Source organism: Anguilla rostrata, chromosome 11 (assembly GCF_018555375.3).
Source record: "Anguilla rostrata isolate EN2019 chromosome 11, ASM1855537v3, whole genome shotgun sequence".
Lineage (NCBI taxonomy): Eukaryota > Metazoa > Chordata > Actinopteri > Anguilliformes > Anguillidae > Anguilla > Anguilla rostrata.
In genome coordinates this window covers 35,198,989-35,212,313 of record NC_057943.1, presented here as the reverse complement: position 1 = coordinate 35,212,313, position 13,325 = coordinate 35,198,989, and the positions used below count along the sequence as shown (strand labels likewise).

The 13,325-nt window shown below is 51.0% G+C and overlaps 1 protein-coding gene across 1 annotated transcript in view; it reads right to left on the bottom strand.

Annotated features, from left to right (window-relative positions):
* The window catches only part of LOC135235081 (prolow-density lipoprotein receptor-related protein 1-like), a 136,776-nt gene that overhangs the window by 13,468 nt on the left and 109,983 nt on the right, over positions 1–13,325 (bottom strand). Inside the window, exons 59-74 of the mRNA XM_064300278.1 lie at positions 12,612–12,731; positions 11,757–11,944; positions 11,050–11,255; positions 9,845–10,033; positions 9,049–9,197; positions 8,247–8,340; positions 7,911–8,027; positions 7,611–7,730; positions 7,354–7,476; positions 6,831–6,956; positions 6,236–6,352; positions 3,895–4,001; positions 3,620–3,752; positions 2,612–2,734; positions 2,049–2,171; positions 1,217–1,504 (exon numbers count right to left, since the gene is read on the bottom strand). Of these exons, the coding sequence (XP_064156348.1) occupies positions 1,217–1,504; positions 2,049–2,171; positions 2,612–2,734; positions 3,620–3,752; positions 3,895–4,001; positions 6,236–6,352; positions 6,831–6,956; positions 7,354–7,476; positions 7,611–7,730; positions 7,911–8,027; positions 8,247–8,340; positions 9,049–9,197; positions 9,845–10,033; positions 11,050–11,255; positions 11,757–11,944; positions 12,612–12,731 (2,323 nt within the window). The remainder of the gene's footprint in view (positions 1–1,216; positions 1,505–2,048; positions 2,172–2,611; positions 2,735–3,619; positions 3,753–3,894; positions 4,002–6,235; positions 6,353–6,830; positions 6,957–7,353; positions 7,477–7,610; positions 7,731–7,910; positions 8,028–8,246; positions 8,341–9,048; positions 9,198–9,844; positions 10,034–11,049; positions 11,256–11,756; positions 11,945–12,611; positions 12,732–13,325) is intronic.

Here is a 13,325-nt window from a genome sequence, read left to right as displayed (position 1 = left end):
GGGCTATAATGAGACAGCCTGGTTCAGCTCTACAGTGGGAAAGGGCTATAATGAGCCAGCCTGGTTCAGCTCTTCAGTGAGAAAGGGCTATAATGAGCCAGCCTGGTTCAGCTCCACAGTGGGAAAGGGCTATAATGAGCCAGCCTGGTTCAGCTCTACAGTGGGAAAGGGCTATAATGAGCCAGCCTGGTTCAGCTCTACAGTGGGAAAGGGCTATAATGAGCCAGCCTGGTTCAGCTCTACAGGGGGAAAGGGATACAATGAGCCAGCCTGGTTCAGCTCTACAGTGGGAAAGGGCTATAATGAGCCAGCCTGGTTCAGCTCTACAGTGGGAAAGGGCTATAATGAGCCAGCCTGGTTCAGCTCTACAGCGGGAAAGGGCTATAATGAGCCAGCCTGGTTCAGCTCTACAGTGGGAAAGGGCTATAATGAGCCAGCCTGGTTTAGCTCTACGGTGGGAAAGGGCTATAATGAGCCAGCCTGGTTCAGCTCTACAGTGGGAAAGGGCTATAATGAGCCAGCCTGGTTCAGCTCTACAGTGGGAAAGGGCTATAATGAGCCAGCCTGGTTCAGCTCTACAGTGGTAAAGAGGTATAATGAGCCAGCCTGGTTCAGCTCTACAGTGGGAAAGGGGTATAATGAGTCAGCCTGGTTCAGCTCTACAGTGGGAAAGGGCTATAATGGCTAGCCTGGTTCAGCTCTACAGTGGAAAGGGCTATAATGAGCCAGCCTGTTCAGCTCTACAGTGGGAAAGGGCTATAATGACCAGCCTGGTTCCAGCTCTAAAGGCAAAGGGTATAATGACCGCCTGGTTCAGCTCTACAGTGGGAAAGGGCTATAATGAACCAGCCTGGTTCAGCTCTACAATGGCAAAGGGCTATAATGAGCCAGCCTGGTTCAGCTCTACAGTGGGAAAGGCGTATAATGAGCCAGCCTGGTTCAGCTCTACAGTGGGAAAGGGGTATAATGAGCCAGCCTGGTTCAGCTCTACAGTGGGAAAGGGGTATAATGAGTCACCTCGAGGTTTGCAGTTTTCTGGAAGGACCGGGGTTTTGCAAGGTGGAAAGGATTGGTGCCTTGCAGTGATGTGGCCTGTCTCTCGACCTGTTGCCAGTGCTATGGGCATCTCGTGCCGTTGGTACACAGTAGCCTCGACAGACTCCATCCAAAGCACACAGTGCAGTGTTGGATTCGTGCAGTGTCTGTGTCGATACACCATGCAGATTGCATATGCTCATATGCAGTGTGGATGTGCAGTTGGGTTGATGCAGTGTGGATGTGGGCATGGATGTGCAGTTGGGCTGATGCAGTGTGGATGTGGGTGTGGATGTGCAGTTGGTCTGACGCAGTTTAGGTTCTGCCGTACCCCTCCTGCAGTCGATCTCATCGGAGCCGTAGTCCTCGCAGTCGTTGAAGGAGTTGCATCGCAGGCTGGAGCTGATGCACCTGCCGTTGCTGCACAGGAACTCGTTCTTCTCACAGACAGGCGTGGCTGGAGGGATCTCTGCAAGGACCGAAACATCAAACGTTAACTATCAAGCGTTAAGTGTTACAGTCACACACACACACTGCAGTCCAGCTCAGTGTTACAGTCACACACACACACTGCAGCCCAGCTCAGTGTTAGTCATACACACACACTGCAGTCCAGCTCAGTGTTACAGTCACACACACACACTGCAGCCCAGCTCAGTGTTACAGTCACACACACACACTGTAGTCCAGCTCATCAGTGTTACAGAGCCACACACACTGCAGTCCAGCTCATCAGTGTTACACACACACACACAGACACACACACACACACACACACTGCAGTCCAGCTCATCAGTGTTACACAGACACACACACACACACACACACACACACTGCAGTCCAGCTCATTAGTGTTACACAGCCACACACACACACACACACACACACACACACACACACACTGCAGTCCAGCTCATTAGTGTTACACAGCCACACACACACACACACACACACTCACTGCAGTTCAGCTCAGTGTTACACAGCCACACACACACACACACACACACACTCACTGCAGTTCAGCTCATCAGTGTTGTCCCCGCAGTTGTCCACGCCGTCGCACTGCTTGCCGATCCACAGACACACACGGTTGTTTTGGCAACGGAAATTCCTGGAGGGGGGGCACGTAAAATTCTCTGGAGAGGGATGAGAGAGAGAGAGAGAGAGAGATAGGTGTTATATTTCACCTAATTTACACGACATTACACAAGCTAACACCCTCAAATACCAAACACACACACACACACACACACACACAAAGTTGTATTCTGTTTATATGTTTATTCTGTTTGTTGTATTATTACTTTGGCAATATGCATATATATATATATATATATATATATATATATATATAGATAGATACATACACGCATATATACATATATATATATATATATATATACACACACACACACACACACACATCATGCCAATAAAGCTCATTAGAATTTGAATTTGAGAGAGAGCAAGAGCGGCATTAGGACAAAGGTGGTATTGGCTCTGGGTATTTTCCACCTTCAGCACGCTCTCTCTGTCTCTGTCTCTGTCTCTTTCTCTCTCTCTCTCTCTCACTCACGGCACTGCTCTGGATCTTCGTCAGAGTTGTCACCGCAGTCATCCTCCCCATCGCACTTCCAGGCCAGCGGCTTGCACAGGGTGTTGTTGCACTGGAACTCCTCCAGGGGGCAGTGTCTCCCCACTGTGGTACAAACAGGGGTGTGAAAAGAGGGGAGGAGAGAAGAAGCCACGCTGATCAGTTAAACACTGGGTCCCAGAAGCAGCACACAGCCATGATTAATCCTACTCAGAACTCCCAGTGTTGAGCACTACTATGCAGACACAGCTCATACTGCACTCTTGACTCACAGCTTATCTTTTACATAGACCTGACATATGTATACGCAGTCCATGGGCGCTGATCAACCAGAGGGGGGCGCTAGAGAGCAATGAACTGTTGAACCCATAACCAACTGAACCTTCCCATTAGGGCAACATTAGCTCAGGAGGTAGAACGGTGGCACACCGGGCAAAGTGTTTCAAAGTATCCCTGAGGAAAGACGCATAACTCCTAATCGCTCCTGACGAGCAGGCTGGCGCCTTGCATGGCCGCCTTTCGCCGCCTTTGGCCGCATGCGCCACCGCTGCATGTGTCCTAGCAGCTGTTTAATAGGTGACTTAGTTGATGCGCCTGTCTTAACGACTACTTGTATTTTTATTTATTTTTATTTTTCCATAGATTGCGTTGTTGCCGTTCTCGTTGTTAGTGTTAATCAGTTTAACCATCAGGGTCCAAGTTGAACTATGCGGTTGTTCCCTGTACTTGGACCGGTACTTCTCTCTAGGGGTTTCGTCATACTTGTTCCTGGTTATGGTTATACACTTTGTTGTACGTCGCTCTGGATAAGAGCGTCTGCCAAATGCCTGTAATGTAATGTAATGTAATGTAATGTCCTCCTTCAAAAGTGCCTCGCCAGCCGCCGCTGTGTTTACACCAGAGTCCATGAGTCGGGGCTCTAACGGGCTGCTAGTGGAGGGGTCCGGCAGGGCGGGGCAGGGCGGGGCAGAATAATTGGCGATCTCTCACCGCCGCTGTCGCACTTCTCCTCGTCGCTGCCGTCCATGCAGTCGGGGTCGGCGTCGCAGCGCCAGCGGAAGGGGATGCAGTGGCCGCTCTTGCACTGGAACTGGTCGCCGTCGCACTTCACATCACAGCCGTTCTGAGGGGGCGGGGGGCAAAGCAGAGACGTCAGATGCGAGTGCTCCAGCTCCGAGTGTTGCAGGAGTCTGTTAGTCTGGGTGAGCAGGCAGACAGACAGACAGACAGACTGACTGACTGACTGACTGACTGACCGACCGTACCTCATCCGAACCGTCAGAACAGTCATGGTCTCCATCACACTTCCATCTCCCAGCAATGCAGCGGCCGTTAGTGCAGGGAAACTCACTCTCCGAGCACTTCCGGGGAACTGCAGAGAGGAGGAGAGAGGGAGGGGGGAGAGGGAGGCAGGGGGAACAGAGGGAAAGAGGGAGACAGGGGAACAGAGGTGGAGAAGGGGAGAGAGGGGGAAGGAAAAGAAGAGAATAGGGGAACAGAGGGGGAGAAGGGACAGAGAGGGAGAGGTCAGGATTGATGCACACACAAATACAGATCTCGCTGAGGTCACTGTGCACAGAAAAATCTCAGTGGTCATGTGACACATAACTGACGCAGCACAAACTTTCACAAAGGCAAACCAGAAAGTATCCATAAACTGAATGTGCCACCTAGTGTGACAGTTAGGTAGCATGGAGCCTTCATTAATGCTCAACAGCACACATAAAAAACAGGCACTGTACATCCGTTCTCTCTGCGGCTCCAATAATCACCACAAGGGGGAGCACATGAGTACGGAATAGCCGAGAGACTCACACCGTACACCAGCATCATCACTGCATGCAGCACACGGGGTGGCGGGTGGCAGCGGGCGGGGGCAAGGGGCAGGTGGGGGGGGGGGTGGGATCGGGGGCAGGGGGGCTTGCGATAGAGGGGCACGTGGGCTGACAGGGTATTGGAGTGCATTCACAATGGCCCTGCAACTATCTGGAACTCCCGACTGGCTGGTATCAGTTTGGCAAAAAAATTATAATAATGCAAAAAAACCTAAGATTCAAATTGGGAGTGAAATCAAAAGACAGCCAGACAGACGGACGGACAGACGGACAGACAGGCGCCAGCTCATTAGCGCTACGAGGTTTCTGACAGTAAGACTCCTCTGAAGCAGAGAGATGGAGGGACCACAGCCGCACTGTCTCAGCCCTCTACCTGAGTCAGCCTACGAATACACAGCCCTGAGGAGCTGCCTGGGGGTCCAACAGTAACTGTGGAGAATATCACTCATAACAGCACACAGAGCAATCCCAGCTACACCTCAAAGGGGACACTGCCATCTGGTGGTTATATCGAAAATGTCAAATAAATGCATGGCTGGGAGGCAGCCTTGTGTTCCACAGGGAACGAAGAGGATTACGTAAGTAAGTGGGGGGGGGAGGGGTCATAAGGCAAATGGAGTACAGAATCAGACAGAGGGAGGAGTCACAGGGACTCCACGGCAACAGCAGAGGTTTGGGTGAGAGGGGCGGGATTTGGGGGGGGAAGCAGAAGGCTGGGGGAGGAGGTAGTTAAAGGCTGAGGGGTGGGGCTTGGCATGAGGGCGGGGTCTGAGAGGGGAGAGACCTACCTCTGATTCAGGCCGAAAGGTAAGTGTGAAATGAAGCACAAACATAAAAATGATGTGAGATGTGCCCCCGACAGGGAAATCAACCAATCAGAGAACATCACACCACTCCAGATTAAAATACACCAATCAGAGAACGTCGCACCACTCCAAATTAAACTACACCAGTTGTGTAGACAAACACAGGTGCACAAACACCCATATGTGCACAAGAACACATGTATGAAGTCATAAACAGAAGTACATGCTCAAATGTAAACTCACACACAAACACAAGAGTACATCCACAAGAACGTTATACTCACGTTATACTGTGTCCACACACAGCTAAGGACTCGTATGTATGTGGTCATGCTCACGTGTGAGCACACACACACACACACACACACTCACACACATGCATGCTTCAAGTTACCACAGCATGTAGAACTCTCCTAACAGCCCTCAAACTGAGCCCAGAACGACCACAGCCCCGGCTAATCCATCCACGCACAGCTCTGCCGCTCCGCTAGCCCTCCTGCACCGGAACGGGCCGGGCTGACACATCCAGGGACGGGACGAACGACGAGACGGTGGCCAGGGGGGAGAGAGAGAGAAGCGGGCGGGCGAAAGGTACGCGGGTCCGCGCGTAGCGAAGACGGAAGACTACCGAGCGTAACTAGGGCTGCTGCCTGCGCGACGGCTTGCTAACGCTAACCGCACCAGGGCGACAGCCCATTCGCTCACAGTGCTGACGCTAACCGCACCAGGGCGACAGCCCATTCGCTCACAGTGCTGACGCTAACTGCACCAGGGCGACAGCCCATTCGCTCACAGTGCTGACGCTAACCGCACCAGGGCGACAGCCCATTCGCTTACAGTGCCGACGCACGTCCAGCAACCGCTGCGACCCGTTAGCAGTTAGCGACAGTACGGAAGCACGCGACGTGGACGAGAGCGAACGCAAATATCAGGGAGCCAGACAATCACGGGAGCGAGGAACCTACCGCACTTGTCCTCGTCGGAGTTGTCGCCGCAGTCGTTGTCGTAGTCGCACTGCCAGCGCCCGGGGATGCAGCGGTTGTTCTTGCAGCGGAACTGGTACGGCTCGCAGGTCCTCTCGTCTGGGGACAGAAGCAGACGCACGCAGAGACGCACGGGTGTCTCAATCAACCCAGAGGGGGCGCTAGCTGGTCACCAGGCATTTAAAACCGGTAATAAACATAAGTGGTATATAATAAATAATGGATGTATAAATCACTGTTATACATCCATACAGACAGAATGCATGAGTTTAAAATTGAGCATGAAATCACCCAAAAATAATTGTACCAAACAATCATACAATGTGAGTGTAAGAAAGAAAGGGAGCATAGAATAATGGAGGATAGAAGAGAAAGATAACAAAGGGGTAACACACATAGAGAAAGATAACACACAGAGGACAACAAGAGATAGGATAGCACAGAGAGAGGTGGATAATGCAAGACCAAACACCTATCCTATAACACACGGCCCTGACTGACCAAACACCCATATTTCCTGGCCTTTCCCACCCCTCCAACATCCCTCCTTCCCCTCCCTCCTCCATCCCTCGCTCACCGCACTCCTCCTTGGGCTCGTCGGACGCGTCTCCGCAGTCGTCCTCTCCGTCGCACTTCCAGCGGGAGGGGATGCAGCGGCCCGAGTCCTTGCAGCGGAACTCGTCCACCCCACAGGTCATCTGGGCTGGGGGACGAGAGGGGCGGGGTCACCGTCAAAGGAGGAGGGGACAGAAGACGTGGGAGGGATCAGAGGCAAAAAGGGGAGGGGACAGAAGATAGTGGGGGGGGTCAGAGAGACGGTGGAGGAAGGTGACAGAAGATGTGGGAGGGATCAGAGACACAAAGGAGGAGGGGACAGAAGATGTGGGAGGGATCAGAGACACAAAGGAGGAGGGGACAGAAGATGTGGGAGGGATCAGAGACACAAAGGAGGAGGGGACAGAAGATGTGGGAGGGCTCAGAGACACAAAGGAGGAGGGGAGAGAAGATGAGGGCAATGCCATAAAAGGGACAGAAGGGGGATAGCGGGAGGAGTCAAGACACAGGAGGGAGACAGGGAAGCGTAAGGGGGAGGGGCTTACTGCAGTTGGCGGGCTCATCGGAGCCGTCCACGCAGTCGTTGTCACGGTCGCAGACCCAGACGCGCGGGATGCAGCGCTTGGTGATGGCGCACTGGAACTGGTTCGGAGCGCAGGTTACCTCAGCTGCAGGGGGGAGGGGCAAAGAGGGGGGCGGTCAGCGGGGGGAGGGGGAGGGGGAGGGGCAGGAGAGACCATATAGGGGGTGCTGAGGGTGTGTGTGTGTGGGGGGGGTGTGGCGCGGGGTGAGGGAGACTCACGGCAGTCCTTCTCGTCCTCTCCGTCTCCGCAGTTGTCCTGCCCGTTGCAGCGGAAGATCCCGGGGATGCAGCGGCTGGGGTGGGTGCACTTGAACTGACTGGGCAAACACACGTGGATATCTGCAACACGCACGCACACACACACACACACACACACGCACACAGATACACATACACAAACACAATCAACATGAGGGAGGGGAAGAGAGAGAGGAGGCTTGTGATTATCTGTTCATTAAAGAAACGGATGGACAGAAAGAGAGAGAGAGAGAGAGAGAGAGAAAGAGCAGGAGAGCGTACCACAGTTGGCCTCATCCGAATTGTCCTGGCAGTCGTTGTCCCCGTCGCAGATGTAGGCTGGGTTTGTACAGATCCCTGTCCCACACTGGAACTGACCTGGCCTGCACTTAAACTCAGCTACACACACAGACACAGACACACACACACACACATTACAGCACCCCATTCTGTTGCACAATTTTGGGATGAATCCACATACTTTCCTATCCACGACCCCACCAAGCTCTGCCCTGTCCCACCGCCCTCAAACTCCCCCACCGGGCCCCCACACTGCCTCCCCTGCCTCACTCCACCCTCCCCAGCCCCGCCCCGCCCTCCCCTTCCCAGGACACTTACGGCAGTCTGCAGGCTCATCAGACCGATCACCACAGTCATCCTCCGTGTCACACTTCCACCAGAACGGGATGCACTTATCATTTTTACACACAAACTGGAGGAGAGAGAGAGGGAGAAAGAGAGAACAAAGTGAGCAACAAAAGTGCACAGAATCTGGCCATACATGCTGTAATATCTGGAAAATCCATTTAGAAAACTTTCACGAACAAATATCACAAAACAGTCTCAATTTGGAACAAAATAAATAAATAAACAAATAAATAAATAAAAAGGCTTATTTCCCCAATGCACAAGAGTGGAGACAAACGAGTTAGCGGTGTAATTGGAACAGCCTACAGCCTGTGGCCTAACACTAAATAAGATGGAAGTTAAATTTCTCCTCCATGCAGATGACCAGGAGCTGCTGTCACCCACTGAATAGGGGCTACAGTAGCATCTAGATCTGCTAGAGCAGTACTGCCAGAACTGGGCCCTGACAGTAAACCCCAAAGAAATCTAAAATAATTCCAATAAAAGGCGAGATCTCAGGAAAGCACACACACACACACGCACAGACAGACACATACACATCAATACACACACACACACAGACAGACAGACAAACACATACATAGTAACACACATAGTAACACACATACATACACATTCACACAGACACATACACACACAGACAAACACATACCCATAAACACACGCACGCACACACACACACACGCACACACAGACAAACACATAAACAGAAACACACACACACACACAGAAAAACACACACACACACACACACACACAGACAACCCCTCACCTGGCTGGCAGTGCAGTTAGACATGCACCGACGCCCGTCGCTGGCCAGGTAGAAGTTGGTTGGACAGGTGCACTTGTACCCCCCTCCAGGAGAGAGCAGGCATAGGTTACTGCAGCCCCCGTTGTCTACCTGACAGGGGTGGTTGTGCACTGTAACGGGACAGACACACAAGGGAGGGGGGGGTCACTGTTAAAACACCCACTGGGAAAAGAACACATCTGCACACGTGTATGAGTGTGTGTGGGTGTTTGAGTGTGTGAGTGTGCGTGTGTGTGTATGACCGTGTGGGTGTTTGAGTGTGTGTGTGTGCGTGTATGACTGTGTGGGTGTTTGAGTGTGTGTGTGTGCGTGTATGAGTGTGTGGGTGTTTGAGTGTGTGTGTGTGTGTGTGTGTGTGTGCGTGTATGAGTGTGTGGATGTTTGAGCGTGTGTGTGTGTTTGAGCGTGTGTGTGCATGTATGAGAGAGAGTGTGTTTGAGACCGTGTGTCTGTGTGTGTGTGTATGACTGTGTGGGTGTTTGAGTGTGTGTGTGTGCGTGTATGAGTGTGTGGGTGTTTGAGTGTGTGTGTGTGTGTGTGTGTATGAGTGTGTGGATGTTTGAGCGTGTGTGTGTGTTTGAGCGTGTGTGTGTGTATGAGTGTGTGGGTGTTTGAGTGTGTGTGTGTGTGTGTGTGTGTGTGTGTGTGCGTGTATGAGTGTGTGTGTGTGTTTGAGTGTGTGTGCATGTATGAGAGAGAGTGTGTTTGAGACCGTGTGTCCGTGTGTGTGTGCGTGTGTAATGGGGGCAGCTCTAACCCTGCGGTTGGCGGGAGGGGTGGTAGATGTGGATGTCCATTGGGCGGTGCAGGGTGCTGATCAGCAGGGTCTTGTTGGTGCCCAGGGTCTTGTGGGCGCGGTTGATGGACTTCGTTTCCCAGTCGGTCCAGTAGATGAACTCCTCAAACAGCGTCATGGCGAAGATGTGCGGAATGTCCTGATTCAGCACTGACCAAGACAAAGCCACACCCACCCGAGACTTTCACCTCATTGGTTCAGCGTAGGCCGAAAAACAAAGTCACACCCACACGAGACTTCCACCTCATTGGTTCCGCATAGGCCGAAACAAAGCCACACCCACATAAGCCTTTCACCTCACTGGTTCAGCGGCGGCCAAAACAAAGCCACACCCACAGGCGCCATTTCACCTCGCAAATACTACAGAGAGAACTGAGCAGTCTGCCCTTCACATACAGGACACATCTCCAGCACTAAAATCAGCTCTCTCTCCTTCATTCACACTGACTCAACCCTGAATAAGATGGAAACTCAGTATACCTGTAAAAATGACTTTGGCCGTGTTTAGTATTTCCTAACACACTGTTCCACAGTGAAATGTGTTCAGGGTTTGTTTCTGTTAAGCTCTGGCAGCCTTAACGCAATAGCGATTGTTACATCAGCATTAGAATGTCCAGTTAAGAACATTGTAATCACGTATTTGTGATCTCACACCTTAAAGGGTTAAACAACAAACTGAAGGGGATGAAATTGAGAGCTGGGGTGAGAGGGCAAACTGCACTAGCTCAGCATGGATTCACTCAGAGCGACCTTTCAACTGCTCTTATCTGAACTCAAACAGGGTGATTACCCGTCCTCAAACAGAGAGGTGGCAGCACTGGGAGAGGGGCCCAGTGAGGAGAAAAGGGGGGGGGGGGGGCACAGGGACTGAGGGCTCTCTGATTGGACCAGTGCTGACCTCTGACCTCCTCACTTCCTCTCTCACCATATGAGACAACAAGCTAGCAGGTCAAAGTAGTTCCTTCTACAAACACATCCTTTATACACATTTAACACTGGCTCTCTCACACACTCTTTCTCTATCTCTCTCTCTCTCACACACACACACACACATACGCACAGTCACACATACACATGTACACACACGCAGAAACACACAAACACACATGCATGTACGCACGAACACACACACACACACACACTGCTGTGAAACTGCTGTGTCGTACCCGTGTGGCGGTTGGTTCCGTCCAGGTTGGCGAACTCGATGTAGTCCTCGCGGGCGTCGGCCCAGTAGATGCGCTCGTTGATGAAGTCGAGCGTGAGGCCATTGGGCCAGGTGATGTGCTTGTCCACGATCACGCTGCGGTTGCTGCCGTCCATGCCAATTCGGCCAATGTGGGGGATATCTCCCCAGTCCGACCAGTACAGGTACCTGCAAGGGACAAAATAGTCAGTGGGTAGAATAAACATGCTGTACTGAGCCTGTTCTATAACCATTCATATTATAGGCATTTCTACTACATACTGTAACTCAGAATTTTGTGCATCAGATAATTGCAATAATCTGATGGACATATAATAATGGATCTTATAATAACGGCAATGCAAAGAGACCTAATGAATGCAATGACACTGTGCCTTAAAAACTGATTCTGGATAAGTATATACTTTCTGCCCAAATTGGTTTTGGTTTAAAAGACTAATCCTGGGATGTAATTAATTTTCAGACATACCATGGGCATTCTTATACTCTACAACACTTGTGACAAACAATATTACACAGTTTATACTCTACCACACCTGTGATGCAGAATACTGTACAGTTTCTATTCTACAACACTTGTGTTCTCTTTTACTGTAAGGTGTAATGGTTAAAGGAATGCAATGCAATGAAATGTGTGACAAGAAAAGAGGAGGGGGGCGGAGCTTGTACCCGTTATGGACATCCACGGCGATGGCTCGTGGCTCCTTCAGTCCCGTGTTGACCAGCACCGTCCTGTAGGCCCCGCCCAGCTTGGACACCTCGATGGTGTCTCTGCCCTTGTCACACCAGTACAGGTTCCCGCCCACCCAGTCCACAGCCAGTCCGTCGGGGTTGCTGAGTGAAGTGCGGTGCAGCACCTGCCAATCAGGAGCCAATCAAACGTCGGAGTGTCACAGAGGGGCTGCGCGTGATAGCTCCTCCCATTTTGGGTTCACAAAGTATCACAGCATGCAACCACTCCTTGCAAAAGGAATTCTCTGCTTAACAGCCCAGTGTTCATGTCAGTTAGTCAGTTAGCAGAATATATTCTACATGAAAAAAAATACATTTTTCTAAACTATTCCTGTACTCATAAACATTATCATTGACAAGCTCTTCGTTGAGGGTTCATATACGTTATACATGAACATTTTTAAAAGAAGAATGATAATTATGTAAAGAAGAATGAGGTCACCGGTAAGAAAAACAACAGCAGAGAATTCTATAGGTTACTTCTAACTGTGACATCATAAAGCAGACTAGCATCCTTAAACCTTTGAAGAGTTATGCACATAGCGGTTTTGTGGAATGTTATTTCAACATTTAAAGTCAGTGTTCTAGAACTCCACAGCTTTCAGTCATCAGCAGTGATCGTTACATCAGCATTAGAATTGTGGAGGCCGAGTTTTGGAGATTTTTCCGAAAACATTTTGACACTGTTCAGTTCAGAACATTCTGATGCCGTTTCTGCGCTGCAGTGTGCTGTCGGCGGCGCGAGGCAGAACGTGGCTGGCCGTCTCCGCGGCTGACCCCCCCGCTGCTGACCTGCACGTTGCTCCCGTTGATGTTCATGCGGCGAATCATGCTGCCCTGCGTGGTGACGTCGGTCCAGTAGATCATCTGCTCGGCGTAGTGGAAGTCCAGAGCCACCGCGTTGTTCAGGCCCTGAGAAACACAGCAGGCAGGACGGCCACGCCTGCACTCAGGCAGATGGACACGCCCATGGACACGCCCTCCCCTTCACCCATAGGGCATGCCCATGTACACGCCCTCAAGCACACCAATGGACACAGACACACCCTCATCCTCGCCCACGTGCACAGACTTCACAAATGGACACATCCTGACCAATTATGACACACCATAATCTAAAGTCACCGATCTAAAGATTCTAATTACGAAAGATGTAGACATAAACAAAAGAATATATTAAATATATTACGACCCCCCTAGGAGCCCCTTTCAGTTCACACGGCATTTAATTATTCCTGGGGGGGGACACCACACTCGTGGGATTTGAATGGGGTTGTGGACGTTCATGAGTCTCCTTCCACAGACATTTGTATCTATCCTAAATGAAAATGAAACACTTCAGGCTAGTGCCCGTGTGATTTTGAGAGTGGTTTAGTTCAGTTTAGGGGCATTTAGCAGACGCTCTTATCCAGAGCGACTTACATTGTATCCATTTATACAGCTGGATATATACTGAAGCAATGCAGGTTAAGTACCTTGCTCAAGGATACAATGGCAGTGTCCTAC